At 42.8% G+C, this 17,003-nt stretch overlaps 1 protein-coding gene across 1 annotated transcript in view; it reads right to left on the reverse strand.

Annotated features, from left to right (window-relative positions):
- LOC104621590 overlaps window positions 1-16,659 on the reverse strand; it is a gene marked incomplete at its 3' end in the record, with an annotated part of 57,222 nt that extends 40,563 nt beyond the window's left edge. Inside the window, exons 1-3 of the mRNA XM_010288113.1 lie at window positions 15,960-16,659; window positions 410-568; window positions 1-108 (exon numbers count right to left, since the gene is read on the reverse strand). The exon at window positions 1-108 is cut by the window's left edge and continues 62 nt beyond it. Coding sequence (XP_010286415.1) covers window positions 1-108; window positions 410-568; window positions 15,960-16,659 — 967 coding nt within the window. The remainder of the gene's footprint in view (window positions 109-409; window positions 569-15,959) is intronic.
- Window positions 16,660-17,003: the final 344 nt, after the last annotated feature.

Below are 17,003 nucleotides of genomic sequence, written 5' to 3' on the forward strand. Positions count from 1 at the left end.
CATCTTCTTTTGACATGTAGGCTTCAAATATACTCTTCTTCCTCCCTCGAGTGGGTTTATTTCGATTCTTTCTATCGCCTGATGTTGGCACAGCAGTATAGGATCCTCCTGCAAACAAAAATTCATAAGTGTTACCTTACACACCAAACTTGCCTATGTATCTTAACAGCAGCTGTATAGAGGCTTTGTATTCAAAGTTCAACTTCTGAGAACAGTTTGCCTAGAAATACTGGCACCCAACTTCACAGCACCAAAAAGCCTGGAATAATCATATTTTACAAATAATCAACAGTCTTTTACAGCTCATTTTAGAGTTAAGAGCATTCATCCCAGTCTATCTTTTAATAGTGCTGAGCATATGCTTCAAGGCAGCTTATTCCTGAAGTGTGTACGCACTCTGCTTTAATACCTCTGGGAGTTCCCAGTTGTCTAGGATTTATTCTGCTGTCTGAATTGTTCATTGTTTCTGTCTGCGATTCAGAGAGTTGCCTCTTCCTATCGAAGTTCTGAGGAGTTCTTGCAGATTCAGAGTTGTTTCTGGTCCTTGCAAACCCTCTCTTTTCTGCACCTGAAATCAAAGACAGGTTTGAAATAACAGGGGAGGGAAGAGGAACCCTATTGCCAGTTTGTGGTCCTGGTGAAACTCATGCTCTGCAGTACTTCATATGTGAATCATGCTCTTTATCCAAAAGAAATGATGTGTTCATTAGTCCATTTGCAATCTGTTGGCTCTTTGTGCCTCTTAATCCACCACTAACTTATTTTAGAATAAATAAAACTCTGGAAATTACGATACTAAAGTTGGATACAACCCTTCCAAAATCCTGGGAAATTCATTAGAGCATATAAAATGTGAAATTGTTAAACTGCTTCCAAAGCCTCCACCCCATTAAGCCCCCAAGTAGTGAGAAAATATAACTTCCCTACAACTTAATTAAGCAGTTCAGGAATCAAGGAGAAAAAAAAGTCTCAACAACCCACTCTGAAGTAATTAACTTTTGAGCTACCAGAGGCAGCACAATGACACTGCAAAGAAATGCCAAGGTTCCAAATGTCCAGCCTGCTCAGAATAGGCCACGATCATACGAAAATATTCTGCAAAGACTCACCCCTTCCTTCCCTGCCATCACCTCAGCCCCTTCCCTACAGCCAGGAGAGCAAGCAGCAGCTTCCAAAGTGTATGCCAACGCTGTTCCACGGATCAGCACATTGGAATGCAACCCAGCGCCGCGCAGCTGCCCTCTTGGCCCTCCACCTGGATACTGAACATGTCATCACAGCTTTGCCTTCCAGCCCCTCCTGGCTACGCTCCCTGGGTCCAAGCTTGTACCTGCAAGTCAGAAAACGTGCAATGCCAACTTATTTGCTACAGGGCTAGCCAAGTTACAAGGCACATTTTTTATGTATGGTATCCTTCACAAACAAAATCACAGATTGCTTTATAGAATTAAACTGAAGCAGCAAAAAAAAATGTTTACAAAGCTGTACTTAAGCAGAGATCTTTGAAAATATAGTACAATAAGAGGGAACTGCTACTTTAGCCAGTCACAGACAAAAAGCAAGTTCCACATATAACAGGCAAATCAGCAGGAGGTGGGAGGGATCCTCGTAATTCAGAAGAGAAGTCACCAAGACAGGTAGAGGGACTACTCAAGGTGCCAGCTCAGACCAGCCCAGGAAGAGATTAAATGCCACAGCAGCGTCTCCAGATGGGACACTGAAATGAAGAGGGAGTCTCTGTGTTCAGGGATAAGAGCAACGTAGTTGGGCCTCTTTTTACATGATCAAACTTCTCATACTCTGCACACGCTTTCAGGGAGGAGACTGTCCGAGGGAGGTTGCAGCTGTAACACAGCAGGGGCGAAGCCGCAAATTTAGGTTGCAACTGATGCGAACGAGGCAATGCTACCTGTATGGACCACACGATGAGACAGAACTAAAATTAACTGATTTGCAAATGACCCAAGGGTCAAGAGATGAAGTTCAAAAACAGACACCGAAAGTAAAAGTATGGACTATAGATCTGAGCAGAATAGCTTTTGAACTGGCAACACTGTTTACTCTGGATAGAGTTTTCAGAGACATTTTGGTGAAGGAAGCAGACTTAAATTGCAACAGGTGGGATCTTCGGAACACTATTAAAAAAGCAAGGCACTAGGCTGATCACCCAGAGAGGTCACGCAATCTGCTTTGTGGAAGGTTCTTAAAAATAGGTGAGACAGACATCTGACAGAGTTGGTCTAAAAAGAGTAGTTTTTTCCTTGAGGTAGTGAAATGGATTACACAAGCTTGTAAGGTCCTCTAAAGCCCTCGTTTCTATGACAGCAAGTCACAGAAAATACTACTATGAATTAAAGAACTTGGGATAAAAAGGAGGCTAAATCTTAACATGTAATGAAGAAGGAAAGGAAAAAAAGAGAAAATTAAAATGTGTGGCAGGGGAGGTGTGGGGTGTGTAGAAAAAATGTCTGGTGAGTTGGGAAGTGAGCTGTGAGTCAGAATTAGCCACTGCAGAACAGAGCTGCCCCAGCACTTGCCATGGCCATTGGTTCAGAAAGTTTGGGGCCACTACTGCTAAAACCAATGCACAGCAACAGCAAAGGGTGGAGAAGCACCTTTCCGTGCTGAAAGGTAAACACTCAGAGAGGCATTTGCACATTTTCACCACTTAAGCCTTTGGCTTGCTCTCTAAGTGGGATTTTTCATCTGCTCAGACTCAGACACAAACTCAAGGAAAAAAAACTACTCAAATGAACAAACTGCTTCGACATAGCTGGCTTGCAAGCCAGTTTACACATAGCCGCTTTGGATAAGTATTTGACCCCATTGGCCACAATGTTTATGGCTAAACAAAACCACCCCTGTTACAAAGCCACAGACAACTGTCACAATTAGCATTCAACTGGAACACATCGAATTCTGCATGACTCTAATTTCTTGTATTTCTCCTTTTAAAAGAGAGCGAGCTAACTACAGGTTGCCATCTGTTTCAACTAGGTTCAATATTTGCTTCTATAACGCATCTGTCCCCTAAAACTAGAATTTAGAAATCCTTCTCATGATGGTGTCCCTCCTGTCCCTGCTGCCCAGCTTTAATATTCTGATGAAGGAACAGATATCATTCCACAAAGCAAACTGTAACTTGACAACACTATAGATAGCAGGAGATATATTGAGACTACTCTTTCTGAAAGAACTGCTATCACTAACTTAGTTAAACTCTATTCCAGCACCAGGTGTGTCAGAAGTCTGATTTTTTCTGTGGTGTTACATTTGTGCGATTTGTAAGATACACCAATATCTTTTATGGTAAGAAGTCACACAAAGCAGTTACACATCCTAGGCATTAAAGTAATCAATGACTAAACAAGTAAATAAATATAATACCAAATTAAAAATAACTTCAGTAGAAGGGAGACTAAGATGTAGTGACTGAGAGCTGAGGTTGGTTGATAAATCCTAACACGAGGGTTAAAGCAACCACAATACACCAAACAAGTCTGCATGTGTGGAACCACTCAAGCTTGAACGCAGAGCAATTCTAATGCAAGACACCAATGTATTCACAACACACAGCAAATGCAGCGTGTTTAGGTGTGTTTATCTGGCTGCACAGGTGATGTAGAGCTGCTCTCCGTGGATGCAGCCACCACTTGCCTGGGATGTCCAGACATTCTGCCATTTCCAATGGGAAATAATACAGGAGTAACAATTTGAAGAAAGGTGGTTGACTGTTCATTACCTGAAGTTCTCTGGAGTAAGATAAGTTGAAATAACCCCAACACCTGTATCAGACAAGGAGGCCACCTACAAAGGTGTCAGAGGGACACCTAAATAGGACCAGGTATTCTACACGTGGAGCAGTGAACTGCCTCAAACTAGCCAAGGAGAAGCACCTGTGGGAAGGAGAAACACAACGAGGAAAAGGAGTCAAAAGGATCAAGCTGGCGGCTGGCTCTAACCCCGGAGCCCAGTCCAGCATCCTGCGTGCAGGCCATAAGTGGCTGGTTGAGCTCCACCAGAAGGACAGCAGTGGAGCTCAATCTAGAATCCAAACCATCACACTTCATCTCCGTCACAACAACGACGACATCATGCAATGGCATATTTTAGTCTTTAAACCTAAGTACCTATTAATCTTATTTTGGGGGGAAAAAAAAAAAAAAAGAATGCAGGCAACTTCCCAGAATAATTGATCTGGCTTACAGTAAGAGAGGAGGCTAGATGTTTTAAATCAGCTTATTTTGACATAATTTATACAAAATCACTCTATATTTTAGGTTTTGAGAAGTACTGCACTTAATTAAATTTACATCTATTAGTCAGTTGATCAACTAGATGGTCAACTAAATCAACTGAAATGTTCAACTAAACATGAAGTTTGCAAGGCCAGAAAGTCTTCAATTTTATATTAAAATTTGCATATTGCTTTACACAAGAAAGAACCAAGACCCTCCATTTTATTTATCAAAAATAAAACATTTACAACTGCCCTCTAACAGCTGACAAGCTATTTGTTTATTGCCAGCACAGAAAGAAAGTATTCCTCACTGAATTTTCATCAGCATATCCTCATGGACTCCTTGGATATCTCCCATCCAGGATCCTGCAAGAACTAGTTTTACTTGAGAGATCTAAGTGAATTCCAAGATATGCACACCTTGGTATAGCTTTCCCCTTTCCTGTCAATGGGCATCTACCTTGTCCCTAGGCATTTTTACCTCTAACTAAACTTCCAGCTTTGTTACCATCTATATTACTTACATTTAACCCAGCTCCCTGGGGTGGGCAGGACTGCGAGAGCATCACAACAGTTGTGCTGGTAACACCTCTACAGGTTTAGGTCTCTCATCCCACTGACAGCTATCTCAACACGTAATGGTTCCTTTTACATTTAAAAAAAGGGAATTATGTTGAAAGTGTTGGACAGAACAATATTGTTACAAACTTTTCCAACACAAAATACTTCCATCTATTACTTACCTTTATCAGTCCATGACTGGGCGTCAACACCTCTGCTAACTCTGCTATTGCTAAGAGGATTTTCCATTGCTTCCCAGCATTAGATCATGATCTAGATATGCAAAGGAATCTTTCAAATATCCCCACTTTATAGTCAGCATGAGAAGGAACAGAAGCATATCCCCAGAACTGATAATACGCAATAGAACAATTTGTTATCAGTTATTAAGGCACTCTCAACACACGGTTACTAAATATTTGTCCATATTTCTACAGTGTTTCATTTCATTGCTGACACATTTCAATGACTTAAACCAGTTTCCTTCAAATCTTCCAAGAGGTTCCCTGACATTTAATTCTTCAAGACAACCCAGCTATGCACTTAGGAAAACACTGTAAGGATAACACCCATGAGCTAGAAGGCATGGCAGCTACCAAATGAAGGATCACCCAACATTGCCCTACTTCCAAAAGCAGGAATTAACCAACTAAAGGCACTGAGCACTACTCTGATGCCAACCCCTGCTTAGTCCTACACTCCCATTTAAGTCAGACTAGGTTAAACATGGCAAGAACGCTACATAAAGCATGTTCCTGCTCATCCTTACTAGAGACTCAAGGAATTAAGAGTCCAACCATGTGGCAGCCCAAGGCATCACCTCACAGATCCACAAGTTCAAGCTGGCCCTTGGCTCCTGGCAGAGTTGGCAAAGCAAATTTTAGAAACCATCAGATTTGGTCTTTTAGCAAACAAATACTGTCCATGACCTGCCAAGAAGTCCTGCCCGCAACTTTATGAGCCACTATGAATGCTGATGTGTAACAGGGCATATTAATAGTCTCAATATATGAGTTTAGCTGACAAAAACTCTGCCTTGTTTTGCAAAGATGTCTAGGACCCAAAAAATCCCAAATCCTACAGAGCCCCAAAAAACCCATCCCAGGTACTTCTGTGAATCTAATTCGGCCAGCTTTGATGAGCTGGGGGGGGACGCAGTTTCTGACGGGTAACTCCAGATAGGCACAGGCCTAGTTTTGACACTACTGTATCAGGCAACTGTTTGTTTCATTGTCCAAAGACAAATAAATCCTACAAGCAAAAGCATCCTTTGCCAGTACAAACTGCATTAACATCAGGCTGGTTTTGCTAGGATCCCCATGTCTTTCCCTTTCATATGCTTAAACAGGCAACTTGAAAGCTATTTGATATTTTCTGCTGCTCGAAGAAGTCTCTAAATAATTTCCTCTCAAATTTTAAAAGCCAAAATATGTTTGTTAGATTGTTTTTGATTTCTAATGCCCCAGTGACATCCAGTATATGCCGTATTATATAAGTGGCTAACTCAAAAACACCAAGCACTTAAATGACTACTACAATATCCGGGATCAAATTACCACACACGGGCAAAAACAACAGGCAAAACCAACAAACACCATTGAAGCGATCTCAAATGCAAGTTATGTCAACAAAAAACACTGGTCACAGACAGGCCAGAATTAACTAGCTATTTATGTTTTGCAAAATATTTTGCGGATTTAAGAGATTAAATGTCCCACTAATGGTAACAGCCAAATACTTTTTTGTTCTATTTTCTTTTAAAAGGAAATACACAAAGACAGCTGTTGGTATAGCTGCTCAGGGAACGAGTTCTGTACCAGGAAGAAAAAAGACACTTCTTGGAAGACACCTCAAGCAAAACTCTGCGCTAGAGCCCCAGTAACACAAACAGGACCAAAACCCGTCCACCACACTCCCCATGAGCTCAGCTCCGCTCCAGCCTGTGCTAGGAACAGCCGTGCTTCAACACTGCTCTCAACATGAATTAAATGAGTTCAGAGTTCTCCGATAGTCTTGGAACAGAACCGCCTCCACTCATTTTGCAGTATCTTGAAACAAACCGGTTAAATAAAGTAGATGGCTCAAGATTAAAGACAAAGCAATAGGAAGAAATGAGGATGTCATGAGAAAGAATTCATTAGAGATGTAGGAGTGAAAAGGCAAGACTTTGAGATATGTTATCAGTTCAGTGAGGTTTCATTGCAGCAGAGACTTGCAGGAGGTAAACCTGGTAGGCAGTATTTCAGATGCTCAATCTGGGGTCTAAGAGAGAGCCCGAGAGCACACTGTCCTTATCATGAGCAAATAAATTAAAAAAAAAGAGAGATATCCTTCTTTGATGAAATATGAACTCAAAGAATCCTAAACGAGAGGTTCTGCAGGACACTCCTATGCTCAGTCCAAGCCTGACCACAGAGCTAAAGGGAGATCCTACAATGTTGCTGTGGGTCCTCCTCAAAAATATCTAAGGATGGGAATGATTTTAAATTATCTTAATGACTGAAAAGTAGGGCAAACTTCCAGGAAAGGAAATACCTTGGTGGAAGTAGAAAGGGACAGTGATAGGACAGCACTGTAGGGATTTAGACAGATGGCAGATTGCATAATTAAGTTTAAAGTTAATTAAATAGTCATTCAAAGAAGGGAAACAATGCAGACCTACATTTACATGCACAGGCTCAGCCAAAATGTAAATTCTATGCAAATGTCCTGAACTGAGTGGATGATGCATTGAAATCCAGCTGCCAGAACTAGCTCCCATGCCCACGAGTCTCCACTAATTGACCCATTACGATGGGCCATCAGGGCCCAGCCGCAGCATAAATCTGAGCCATAACTTTCCACCATCTAGACAAATCAAAATAAAGTAAGAAGACAGCGCTTAAAGTGAAGGCCTGTCTGCACAGCTCTTAAATGTGATTTCAATAGTGATTCAAAGCAACCGGTTCCTCTAGCAGCAGCCCAACCAGTTACAAGCAACCCTGCACAACATAACACAGCTCCTCCGCCTGTGCCAGACAGCAGCTCGTCTACCAGCATGACTGTGTTCATGGACCAGGACATGGCCCGGCTGTGAGCCATCTGTGCACCCCAGAACAAATTCGTTGCTCTCTCTCGCCCTGCCTTTTTGGAGAAGGTGATTCTCTAAGCATTTTTGGCAGAAAGTCTGCCAAAATTTGCACAGAAGAGTTTAAAGTCCAAGGAAAAAAAGCACAAAGGGAATCCTTGCCACATGGGGAACAGGCTGGCTGCAGAAAAGCATCCAGCCTGGATGGGGAAATACAGGCTGTCATGCTTTGTGAGTGAGTCCATAAGGCTGTGAGCTGCTTTTGGAGGTGACTGTGCCACTATAGCTGGTTGTAAGAGATTCACACATTCGGCATTCTTACAACATGGCACTGAGGAAGAAACATCCCCACAGAGATGGAGGCAGCAAAACAAGAAAGAAAAAAAGTCCATGGATACCCAGGAAAGTCAGGAGCAGAGACAGCTGCTCATTTCCAGACCCATGGAAATGAGGTGGGAAGCACCCATGGCCACCGCTTATACTGACTTAAAACTCTTGTGCTGCATGCCTCTCGATTTCAATGTGGAACTAGGGAAAATGAAAATGTTCTTGCTGACTTTGGCTTTCTTAAAGGACCTACGCTTTGAAAAACTGAAATGAACAAAAATGCACAATGGATTCTTTCTGCTGCAGAAAACAATGCTGTGGAAACTGCTCCCAGCTGCCAAGATCATGTGCCCACGACACCATGATTCCTCTTCCAAAACACTCCAAGTATCCTGATGCTTGCAGGATTTGACTTCAGTAACCCAGACAGTAATTGCAGTTTTATTCAACTCCTCAGCAGGGTTTGTGTTGTAGGAATACTACATGAATGCAAGAGCCAAAGATACCATTCCAGGCTCTGAACTAAGGGTTGGTGACGAAACTCATTTAGTAGCAATAGACTAAAAGTTTATCAAAATAGTTACTGTGCTCCAGCTGCGTGCAGCAGCACAGCAGCGTTGTCAGGGAGGGGATACAGCTCTTCTGATTTTCAGGACTTTCTGTGAACCTGCTCCACCCTGCTCGTGACCTCCTAACTACCTACTCCGCCTGGTGACTGCACTCCTCCAGGCTTCCACTCCTGCCTTGGGATGTGGGTCAGGGCTCCTTCCACTGCCCCCTCCTCCTTCCATCCTCCACAACACCTTTTGTTCTTTGTTTTATCCAGCAACTACGCTATGAAAAGGCTTCTTCAACACTTCAAGAAAAACACTTTAAAAGCGTAGTATCATGGAAGTTCTCTCTTTGATTTCTCTGGGCTTCAGTAGTTTGAGGGAAACAAGTTGCTCGAAGATCAGAGGAAGTCAAGAGGCTTTGAATGGCAAAATACCTGACGGGAGGTGCTAATGTTCTAGAAGACATTAACAGCTGAAGAAATGAAAGAACTGCTTTCAGATTCATGCATATCCCGAGGTTACCAAATGCGCTACAGAATAAAACAATCTGCTTATGAACCGTTCCCCATACTGCCCATTCAGTGTAGTAGGTACATAATTCAGAACCCTTAGTACCATGGGGAAAAAATGCCTAAAAACATATAAACTGAACAAAACCACATTATCGCGGCAATCTTGTAGAGAGCCTGAAATATTCTCCAAGGCATGACCTGTCCCATACATCTGTGGGCTGCAGCTGCTGGTGTTGACATTTTCCTTCAGCACCCTGGAAATTTTTATTTTTGTCACAGAAGACATTATTTTATGCAAGAGATCCCAACATTTTGTTTTCCATCCTGCCCCAGCCAAGTTTCAACTCTCCGTAGCTCAGACTTCCCCACAAGAGGGAGTTAGGGACATGCAGCCCACAGCATTTCATGGTGCTAGTTAGCAGGGGGCTTGAGGTGGGAGGGCAAGAGTGGACACCAACACATAGGACAGGAGAGGCAGAAGCAGAGGCTGGAGAGCTGGGCAGCAGTGAAAGCCCCGCAGCAGCCATGGCCTGGAGCGGAATTGCAATGAGCCACCGAAGCCAGCAGCAAAGCACCTCTCGTGCCTGCCTGGGTACACACAGTGAAGACAACACTTCAGGGGTTATCTGAACAACAGGCCAGAGCTGGCTGGGGTGTGCGGGCTGGCTGACCTCATGGATAGCAGAAGACTTTTTGAAATTAATTCCTTTTTGAACTACAGCATATTTCAGGGGTAGAGTTTGTTATCACGGCTTCTAAACGTGCCAGTGACAGCCCACATACCACAAGCCTTGGTAAAAATGTTCCAATGGTCATTCACCCTCACTGCTAACTTGTGCTGTATTTCAAGCCTGGATTTGTTTAGCCTCAAATGCGTTGTATCATAATCTGCTCAACTGAGTAGCCTGTTATTGAACATCTGTTCCTCATGCAGGCAATTTACTGAAAGCTCCCTCCCCCAAGCATCTCTTTGATAAGTAAAGCAAGATTCCTCAAATCATTCACTCATGATCCCAGCGTTCTTCCTTGTGGCCATCCTCTGAGTATTCATCAGTTCATCACCATCCGCCCTGAACAGAGGGCATCACCACAGGATACAATACTCCAGAAGCTGCTGCTGTGCCAGACACACGCAGTTGATACTCCATCTTCCAATTCCCATGCTCATACATTACCCTTTTGGCCACATTTCACAGGAGGGGGATATTCAGCTGATTAATCCATCAAAAGCTCAAAACTTTTTTCCAAGCTGTTGCTTCCCACACTGGGTTCCTTGCCCTGCTAGTATGGCTCTACGCTGGCCTGATAAATGGATTTTGTTTTGCCTGCTCCCAGTCTACCAAGTGATCCAGATGGCTGCCAGTAACTGTCCCCATTATTCAATACTCCCTGCAGTCTGAACTGATCCAAAAATCTTTCAATCCTACTTGTATGTTTTCTTCCTGATGATTGACAGAAGTATTAAACAGCACACAGTTAGAACATGACACTGCAGGAACCAGATACACCTGTTGGTAACAATTCTCAATTTATTGCTGCATTTAATTAGTTCAGCTAAACAGCTTTTAAACCACTACACATGCTCTGTGATTTTATTGTGCTAACACACTAGCATCCATACTCACACCTTTATCATCAAACTCCTGATCTCCTAAGAAACCAACACTGAGGGACTCAAGAGCACATTTTTTGTACAGTTTGATGTCAAGTCACATTAAAGAAAAGATTTAAAACTAATTAAAAAATTAATTCAGTTCTTGTATTAGCCTATTATTTTCCTGGGACTAACATCACACTGACAAGCATAGTTACCTGAGCTACATCATGGGGGCTAAAGAGCAGAAAAAAACCATAGTTTAAAAATAAAATAGCTGGTTAGCACCAACAAGTGTTTCCACTGATGAACATTTTCACAGGAGCACTAGCAGGTGAAGGAATTTTCTTCATGGAGATGAAAGCTTTGCTGCCAAAGGCAAGGGCTCCTGCCACAGAATCCAGTCCTGCTGCAGCACAGTGTGCTGAGGACTCTGGTAAAGGGCACGGAAGATCATTATTAGATCACATACAAAGAACACAGGCCCTGCAAGGGCAGGATGTCATCTCCCCTAGAGAGGCTGCCTCGGATATTAACTCACACACTATAGATGACGTTAGCCAAAAACATTAGTTGCACAAGATTCAGGAATGCAACATTTTTTTTCTCTCAAAAGCAAGAAAGAAATTTATGTTTGTGATGACGTTGCTAAACTATTAGCGAAAGCAACATTCTATTTTTCATGTGTTTCTCAGATGGGGCCATACAATAAATCCAGTTTTCCCTCTCTTCTCCCATATCTTATTACTATGATTAATGTCATCGAAGGAACGTTACATTGGACCTGGCAAGATTAGCTACGTTTTAAAGATTTCCACAGCAACCAACATTCTCCATTTATTGAGCTGATTCTGTGGCCTTCATTAGATCTCTGGCTCATATTTACTGATGCCAGATAGGGAGATAACAGCATTCTTAAGTACTGAATTTCACCACACAAGAACTGGAAAACTCACCACTAAAAGTAGCATTATCTTAAATTTGCCTTACAAGAAGGGAAAAGCAGAAGCTGTGGTTCTTCCTCCAAAGTTGTCCCAGAGAAACAAAAGCAAATACAAAGTTTACTGCAGTGTACAACGGAAAGACAAAACCCCTACGATTTTGCTGTTAAGGCTGGTATTTCTTGACCAGCTATGCCCAAACATGTAGGAAAGCCATTCCAGGATACTTCCTTTACCTATCCTGAACCTTTTAAATGTCAGGGTTGCAGCCACAAACACAACACCCCCATCCAACAGCAACAATCATTATTAAAACTATGATGCTAAACACCAGCCTGCTTGCCAGCAACACTCCTCCCTGGAAGCTGCCCAAGTTGGTTAAGTACCACAGGCTGGGCAAATAAATGCCAACGGTCAGATGATAAATCAGAAAGGGCCGTGGAAGTCTTATGCTATTTCAGATGAGGCATGCTGTTACCCAGGAATTGTCTGTTTCTACTCAGGGGGCATGCTGACCCTGACAGATGGGCAAGATACCTCCATCACATCATAAACCTGTGAAGCTTTTAGTGAGAGGAGCCACAGGAGACTACCTAGCAAAGCCGATGGCGGTGTTCTTCCCGAGGAGGATGTCTGCAGATACAAACTGAGACTGTACATCCAGCCCTGCAAAATCTGAATCTATTTCTTAGCAATCAGGCTTCATGAGCACCCTGCTCCAGCCAAGCTTTCAGCATCAATAAAGCCACCTCACTCCCAGGTACTCTAGCTCCCAAGATCCTCTGAAATCAAGTGTGGCCAGGAGATGGTGTTCCCAAAGACCATGCTGCACTCCATGTTTAGAGGACAGTTCTCTTCCGCAGATACTTGGTTTTTAGGCTTTCCAGCAGACGCAGGAATGTGCTATCAAAAGCAATGTTCCCTCAAAAACAGGCTGAGAAGTGCATGTACTCAAAAAGCAACCAAAACCTTGCTGCCCTGAATAAAACACACAGCTTGGTCTAAACTACTTACTGATAAAGCAATGCATCACGTATATTTAAGATGAAGTTCCACTTAGCAGCCATACAAATCTCAACTACTAGCGAGTGACAGACAGATGCCGCGGAAAGAGTAAGTACTTCTGTCCTCAAGGAAAAGGGGGTTTTAAGCCCTTTTATGACAGAAACATCAGTCAGCCTGAAAAGAGATTTTGATGACTAACTCTGGATTGAAGGGGGAAAACCCTTACAGCCTTTGATCAAAACCAGAAAACAACCCAGAGGACTTCATAAAAGATTTTCTGCTAAGGAAGTTTAACCAAATTTTAGCACCCAAAGAACCTAGACAATTGGAGACTTAGGGAAAAATAGCAGCAGGGAAATTGTATTAGATTAAAAACTATAAGCATCACAACTTAGAGTGGCATTTTAGGATTATTTTCTGTCTGATTGGGGTTTGTTTGAGAAGAAATTTCAGAACAGGAGGCTTTATGGCAATTCTCCTCACAGAGGTTATAGCTCCACAGAAAGAAGCAACAATCTGTGGAATGCATCTATATATACAGCTTCGTCTTCCCAAATACAAGAGTACTGATACCATAGAGTGACTCCAATGTGCAGTTTCATGACTGTATCACGTTTCAGACAAGTGAAAACAGAGCTTTGTTCACACTCGGCTCTCTCAACTGCAAAGTTTCCAATACTTAGGAAAAACGCTTTCTATATGGAACACCAGAATAGACTGCTGTGGTCAGTCTCCTAATTATCTGCTATGAAAATATTTCTATCCCCCAAGTCTTGTCTTGGGGCCTTACAGTACAGAACAAAGGCAATCCTCAGTTCTTCTCACAGACAGCAACACCTCATCGACATTGAGTTCCATGGCTCAGCGACACTGGCTTGGGGCTCCACGAACCACTGTGCTTTCCCCCAAAGCCACAGGAGCTGCTGCACCACTGGAAGGACATTAACAAGAACCAGCCCCTTGCTGCCCACAGCCTGCCCCAGGGTGGGTTGGCCTAGATGACCTTTAAAGGTCCCTTCCAACCCAAACTATTCCACGATTCAAAGGGTTTTCTCAGACCTCCATGTTTGCCTTCAATTTAAGCACTTTCAGTTTTAAGATCATTGCAAACCTGACCATGGCTAAGCCTGAGCTGAAGAGCTGTTAAGAAGAGGACAATAAAAAGCGATATAAAGAGAGATGCTTGGCTTTGAGATTAGCTCAAAGAGTCTTTTGGAAAGCCTACAACAGCCTGAACAGAATTAATCTGTGAGGAAATGTCACTACTGAAAAGATGATATGCCTCACCACTATGACAGAAGCGATTCTAGCCATCACAGTTTCACAAGCCTTGATTTAAACTGATCAAACCAGACACCTGCCTATGCAAAGTAATATGACTTATATCAGCATCAAGAGAGAAAGAGAAGCTTTGAAGTGAGAAAATATTAATCTGGAACTGTGATATGTGAGTTCTTATACCTAAGCGTTCCCATACTGTAAAACCTTCATTTCACTTAAACAAGAGTGCTAAAATACACTCAAACTAAACAGCAGAAAAGACATTTCTCTGCACCAAATTACGTATTTTTTCCCCCCCCCTATTTCTTTCCTCCCTAAGAAACTGTTTTCATGTCCCTGTAAGTGTTCTGGAGAGTAAGCAGTCTCAGCTACACAGGGGGTGGCTGGGCAGGCACGTAAGGAGAAGAGGAGGAAGGGTGTCATTCTTAAGCAAATAATTTTCCAATAATCTTCCCTACAGTGCGAGTTTTCCACCTGGGCAGTCAAACACGAGGGTCAAAATTTTCTGCTCTAGGTCTTTACACTAAAAAAACAACTAGTTTTCAAAGGGTTTGTGCAACCCCATTCCTAACTAGGGCAGGAAGGAACTGTGGGTGCTTGCTTTTGAAAGCCAGGTTATTTTTATTTTAGACTAAAATCCACATAGGCACCTATCGTTTTCATGGCTGCAATCTGTAAGCCTTCTAGAGACTCTCCATCTCTGTTAGCTGCTCTTCCCTACTCTCCAAAAGCTGAAGGATGAAAGGTAGCACAGTCTATTATAACAGGCTAGCATAACAAAGTGTTAAAATGAGACAAAAAACACTCCCAAAAATCAAGCTCATCAACAAATTTTACCATAATCTGCTTGTGTTAAATCTCTAACTATGATCTGTCTTGCAAGAACTCATGAAAGTTTACCAACTTTAGCACATAATCTACTGTCACAGCCTCAAAAATACCGCAAGCCCTGTAAAAAGCATATTACTTGCCACTCTTGAATGATAGGGCATAGTTTTGTAAGATTGACTTAGTTAAACATTTACTTGATTTCCAATCCAAGAGTTGTGATAGGCCTCAGGCTCATCTTATGCAGCTGAGAAATCAATCTCTTTTCTACTTGTTCCAAAGAATTTAATACAGTGACATTTATGAGTTCCTCCAGTAGGAGCTCTTAAGATCAGGCTATTCAAGTATCTCACCATAAATAACATTCAGAGCAAGTTTTAACCCATTACTCAGAGATCAAATTCAAACTGCCTAGCTTTGGCTGCTTGTTCATGCTGTGTTTTGGGGTGTTTTTTTTAATAAAAAAATTGTATTTCTCTCCATAAGTGGGCTTTTTGACTTGAACATCACATTTAAGAGACATTCACTTTGCTGCTTGCAAGATGGGGTCTCTTTGTTACTAACAGCAAAATTTACCAGAGTCAAGACTCTGTATCAAGAATTAGATATTAGCCCCTGAGTATTAGATGGACTTGGACCCTCTGCAAAAGCAAACCAGCGCTCCAGATCCAACAAGGCAATGCAGAGGAAAGCATGACTCTGCCCTGAGTCAGCTCAGATCCAGCAGTCTTACTAATTTGGACTCTACATCACAGAAATTGGGCTCTCCTAGTCTTGAGCTGATCCTGGAAGCAGCACGGCCACATTAACAGAGCCTAGGCCAGGGGATGAGGTCCTGCCAGCACCAAGCTGACTCCACATGAAGCCATTTGCACATGCCGAATGGCTTACTTGTAAACCAGGACAAAGCCACCCACAGGTAACTAAGGGCTGACTAATTTGGACGGAGTAGAACTGGCTCATGTTAACTCACTCATGACTAAAACATCACATTCAATTCCACAGTAATTGTAGCAAATGGACCAAACAGTTCATTAGTGTGAACTCACCTTGGACTTGGCCCGCAGACAAGTGACTTTTTTTCCTGGCATTTATTGCCAGCATATCCTCACTAAACTGCTCAGTCAACAAGTGTCCAGCTGCTGTATCTGTGTTGGCAGGACACTTGCCTTGTTTCCTATGTTTCTTCCTCCACATGTCCTCCTCGTCCTTTTCATCAGAGCCAGAAGACTTCTGCAGAGTTGCACGGTGTCTCAGGCTGTTTGATACTCGCCCACCCAGGGCATCACTCATATTTAACGAGTCAGCTGCAGCTCCACGTTGATATACATAATAGTCTTCCTCCACCTCCAAGTCTCCTTCTGGATTAATGATGGCATTTTTTTTTTGAGGACATCTGTTCAGAGTGGTTTGGGGTTTATCATTCTCAAATCCTCCAGACATGGGCTGTTCCAGGTGAGATGTTCTGACTGGTGAATAGCTGTGCACATTCAACCCATTCCTGGCTGGATTATCCTTCACCAGGCCTCTCCTCAGTGGCGGGTCCAGATCCAAGCTGGGGTCATTGGAGGTGGTCTCTTCTAGCTGCATCTTCTGCGCAATATGATTCAAATAGGACCGGAATCGGCCGCTGTGATGCTTTTGCACAAGCCTCGTGTAAGCATTCTTCTGGGGAGCAGCGTGTTTGCTTAAACCCTCTTTGGCACCTTGGGCAGAAGTAGTACTTCTCATATACCCCAGCTGATCCATAGCGCAGTAAAAGGCCCAGACTTCAAAGAGTTATAAATAGACACAGGGGAAAAAAGGGTTATTTTCTTGAAACAAAGCGTCAAATAACTGATTACGCTAAAAGACACAAAAATGTACTAAATGAGAATGCATTGACCTTTACAGAAATTCTGGGTTGGTAAATCATTCCACTGGCGTGAAGGGGTTTCACGATGTACTCAACATCTGCCCTGCAACAAATCCCTGTCAGTGACCTAGGAGTGACCGCAGCCTGTAAGCCGTACCTGTCCACGTGCCACACAAAACGGGGATTTTTGTCCCAATGCTGACACCCCAAATATAAAGGATTCCTTTAATCCGCTCTT

The sequence above is a fragment of the Phaethon lepturus genome, unplaced genomic scaffold (genome assembly GCF_000687285.1).
Source record: "Phaethon lepturus isolate BGI_N335 unplaced genomic scaffold, ASM68728v1 scaffold12125, whole genome shotgun sequence".
Taxonomy (NCBI): domain Eukaryota; kingdom Metazoa; phylum Chordata; class Aves; order Phaethontiformes; family Phaethontidae; genus Phaethon; species Phaethon lepturus.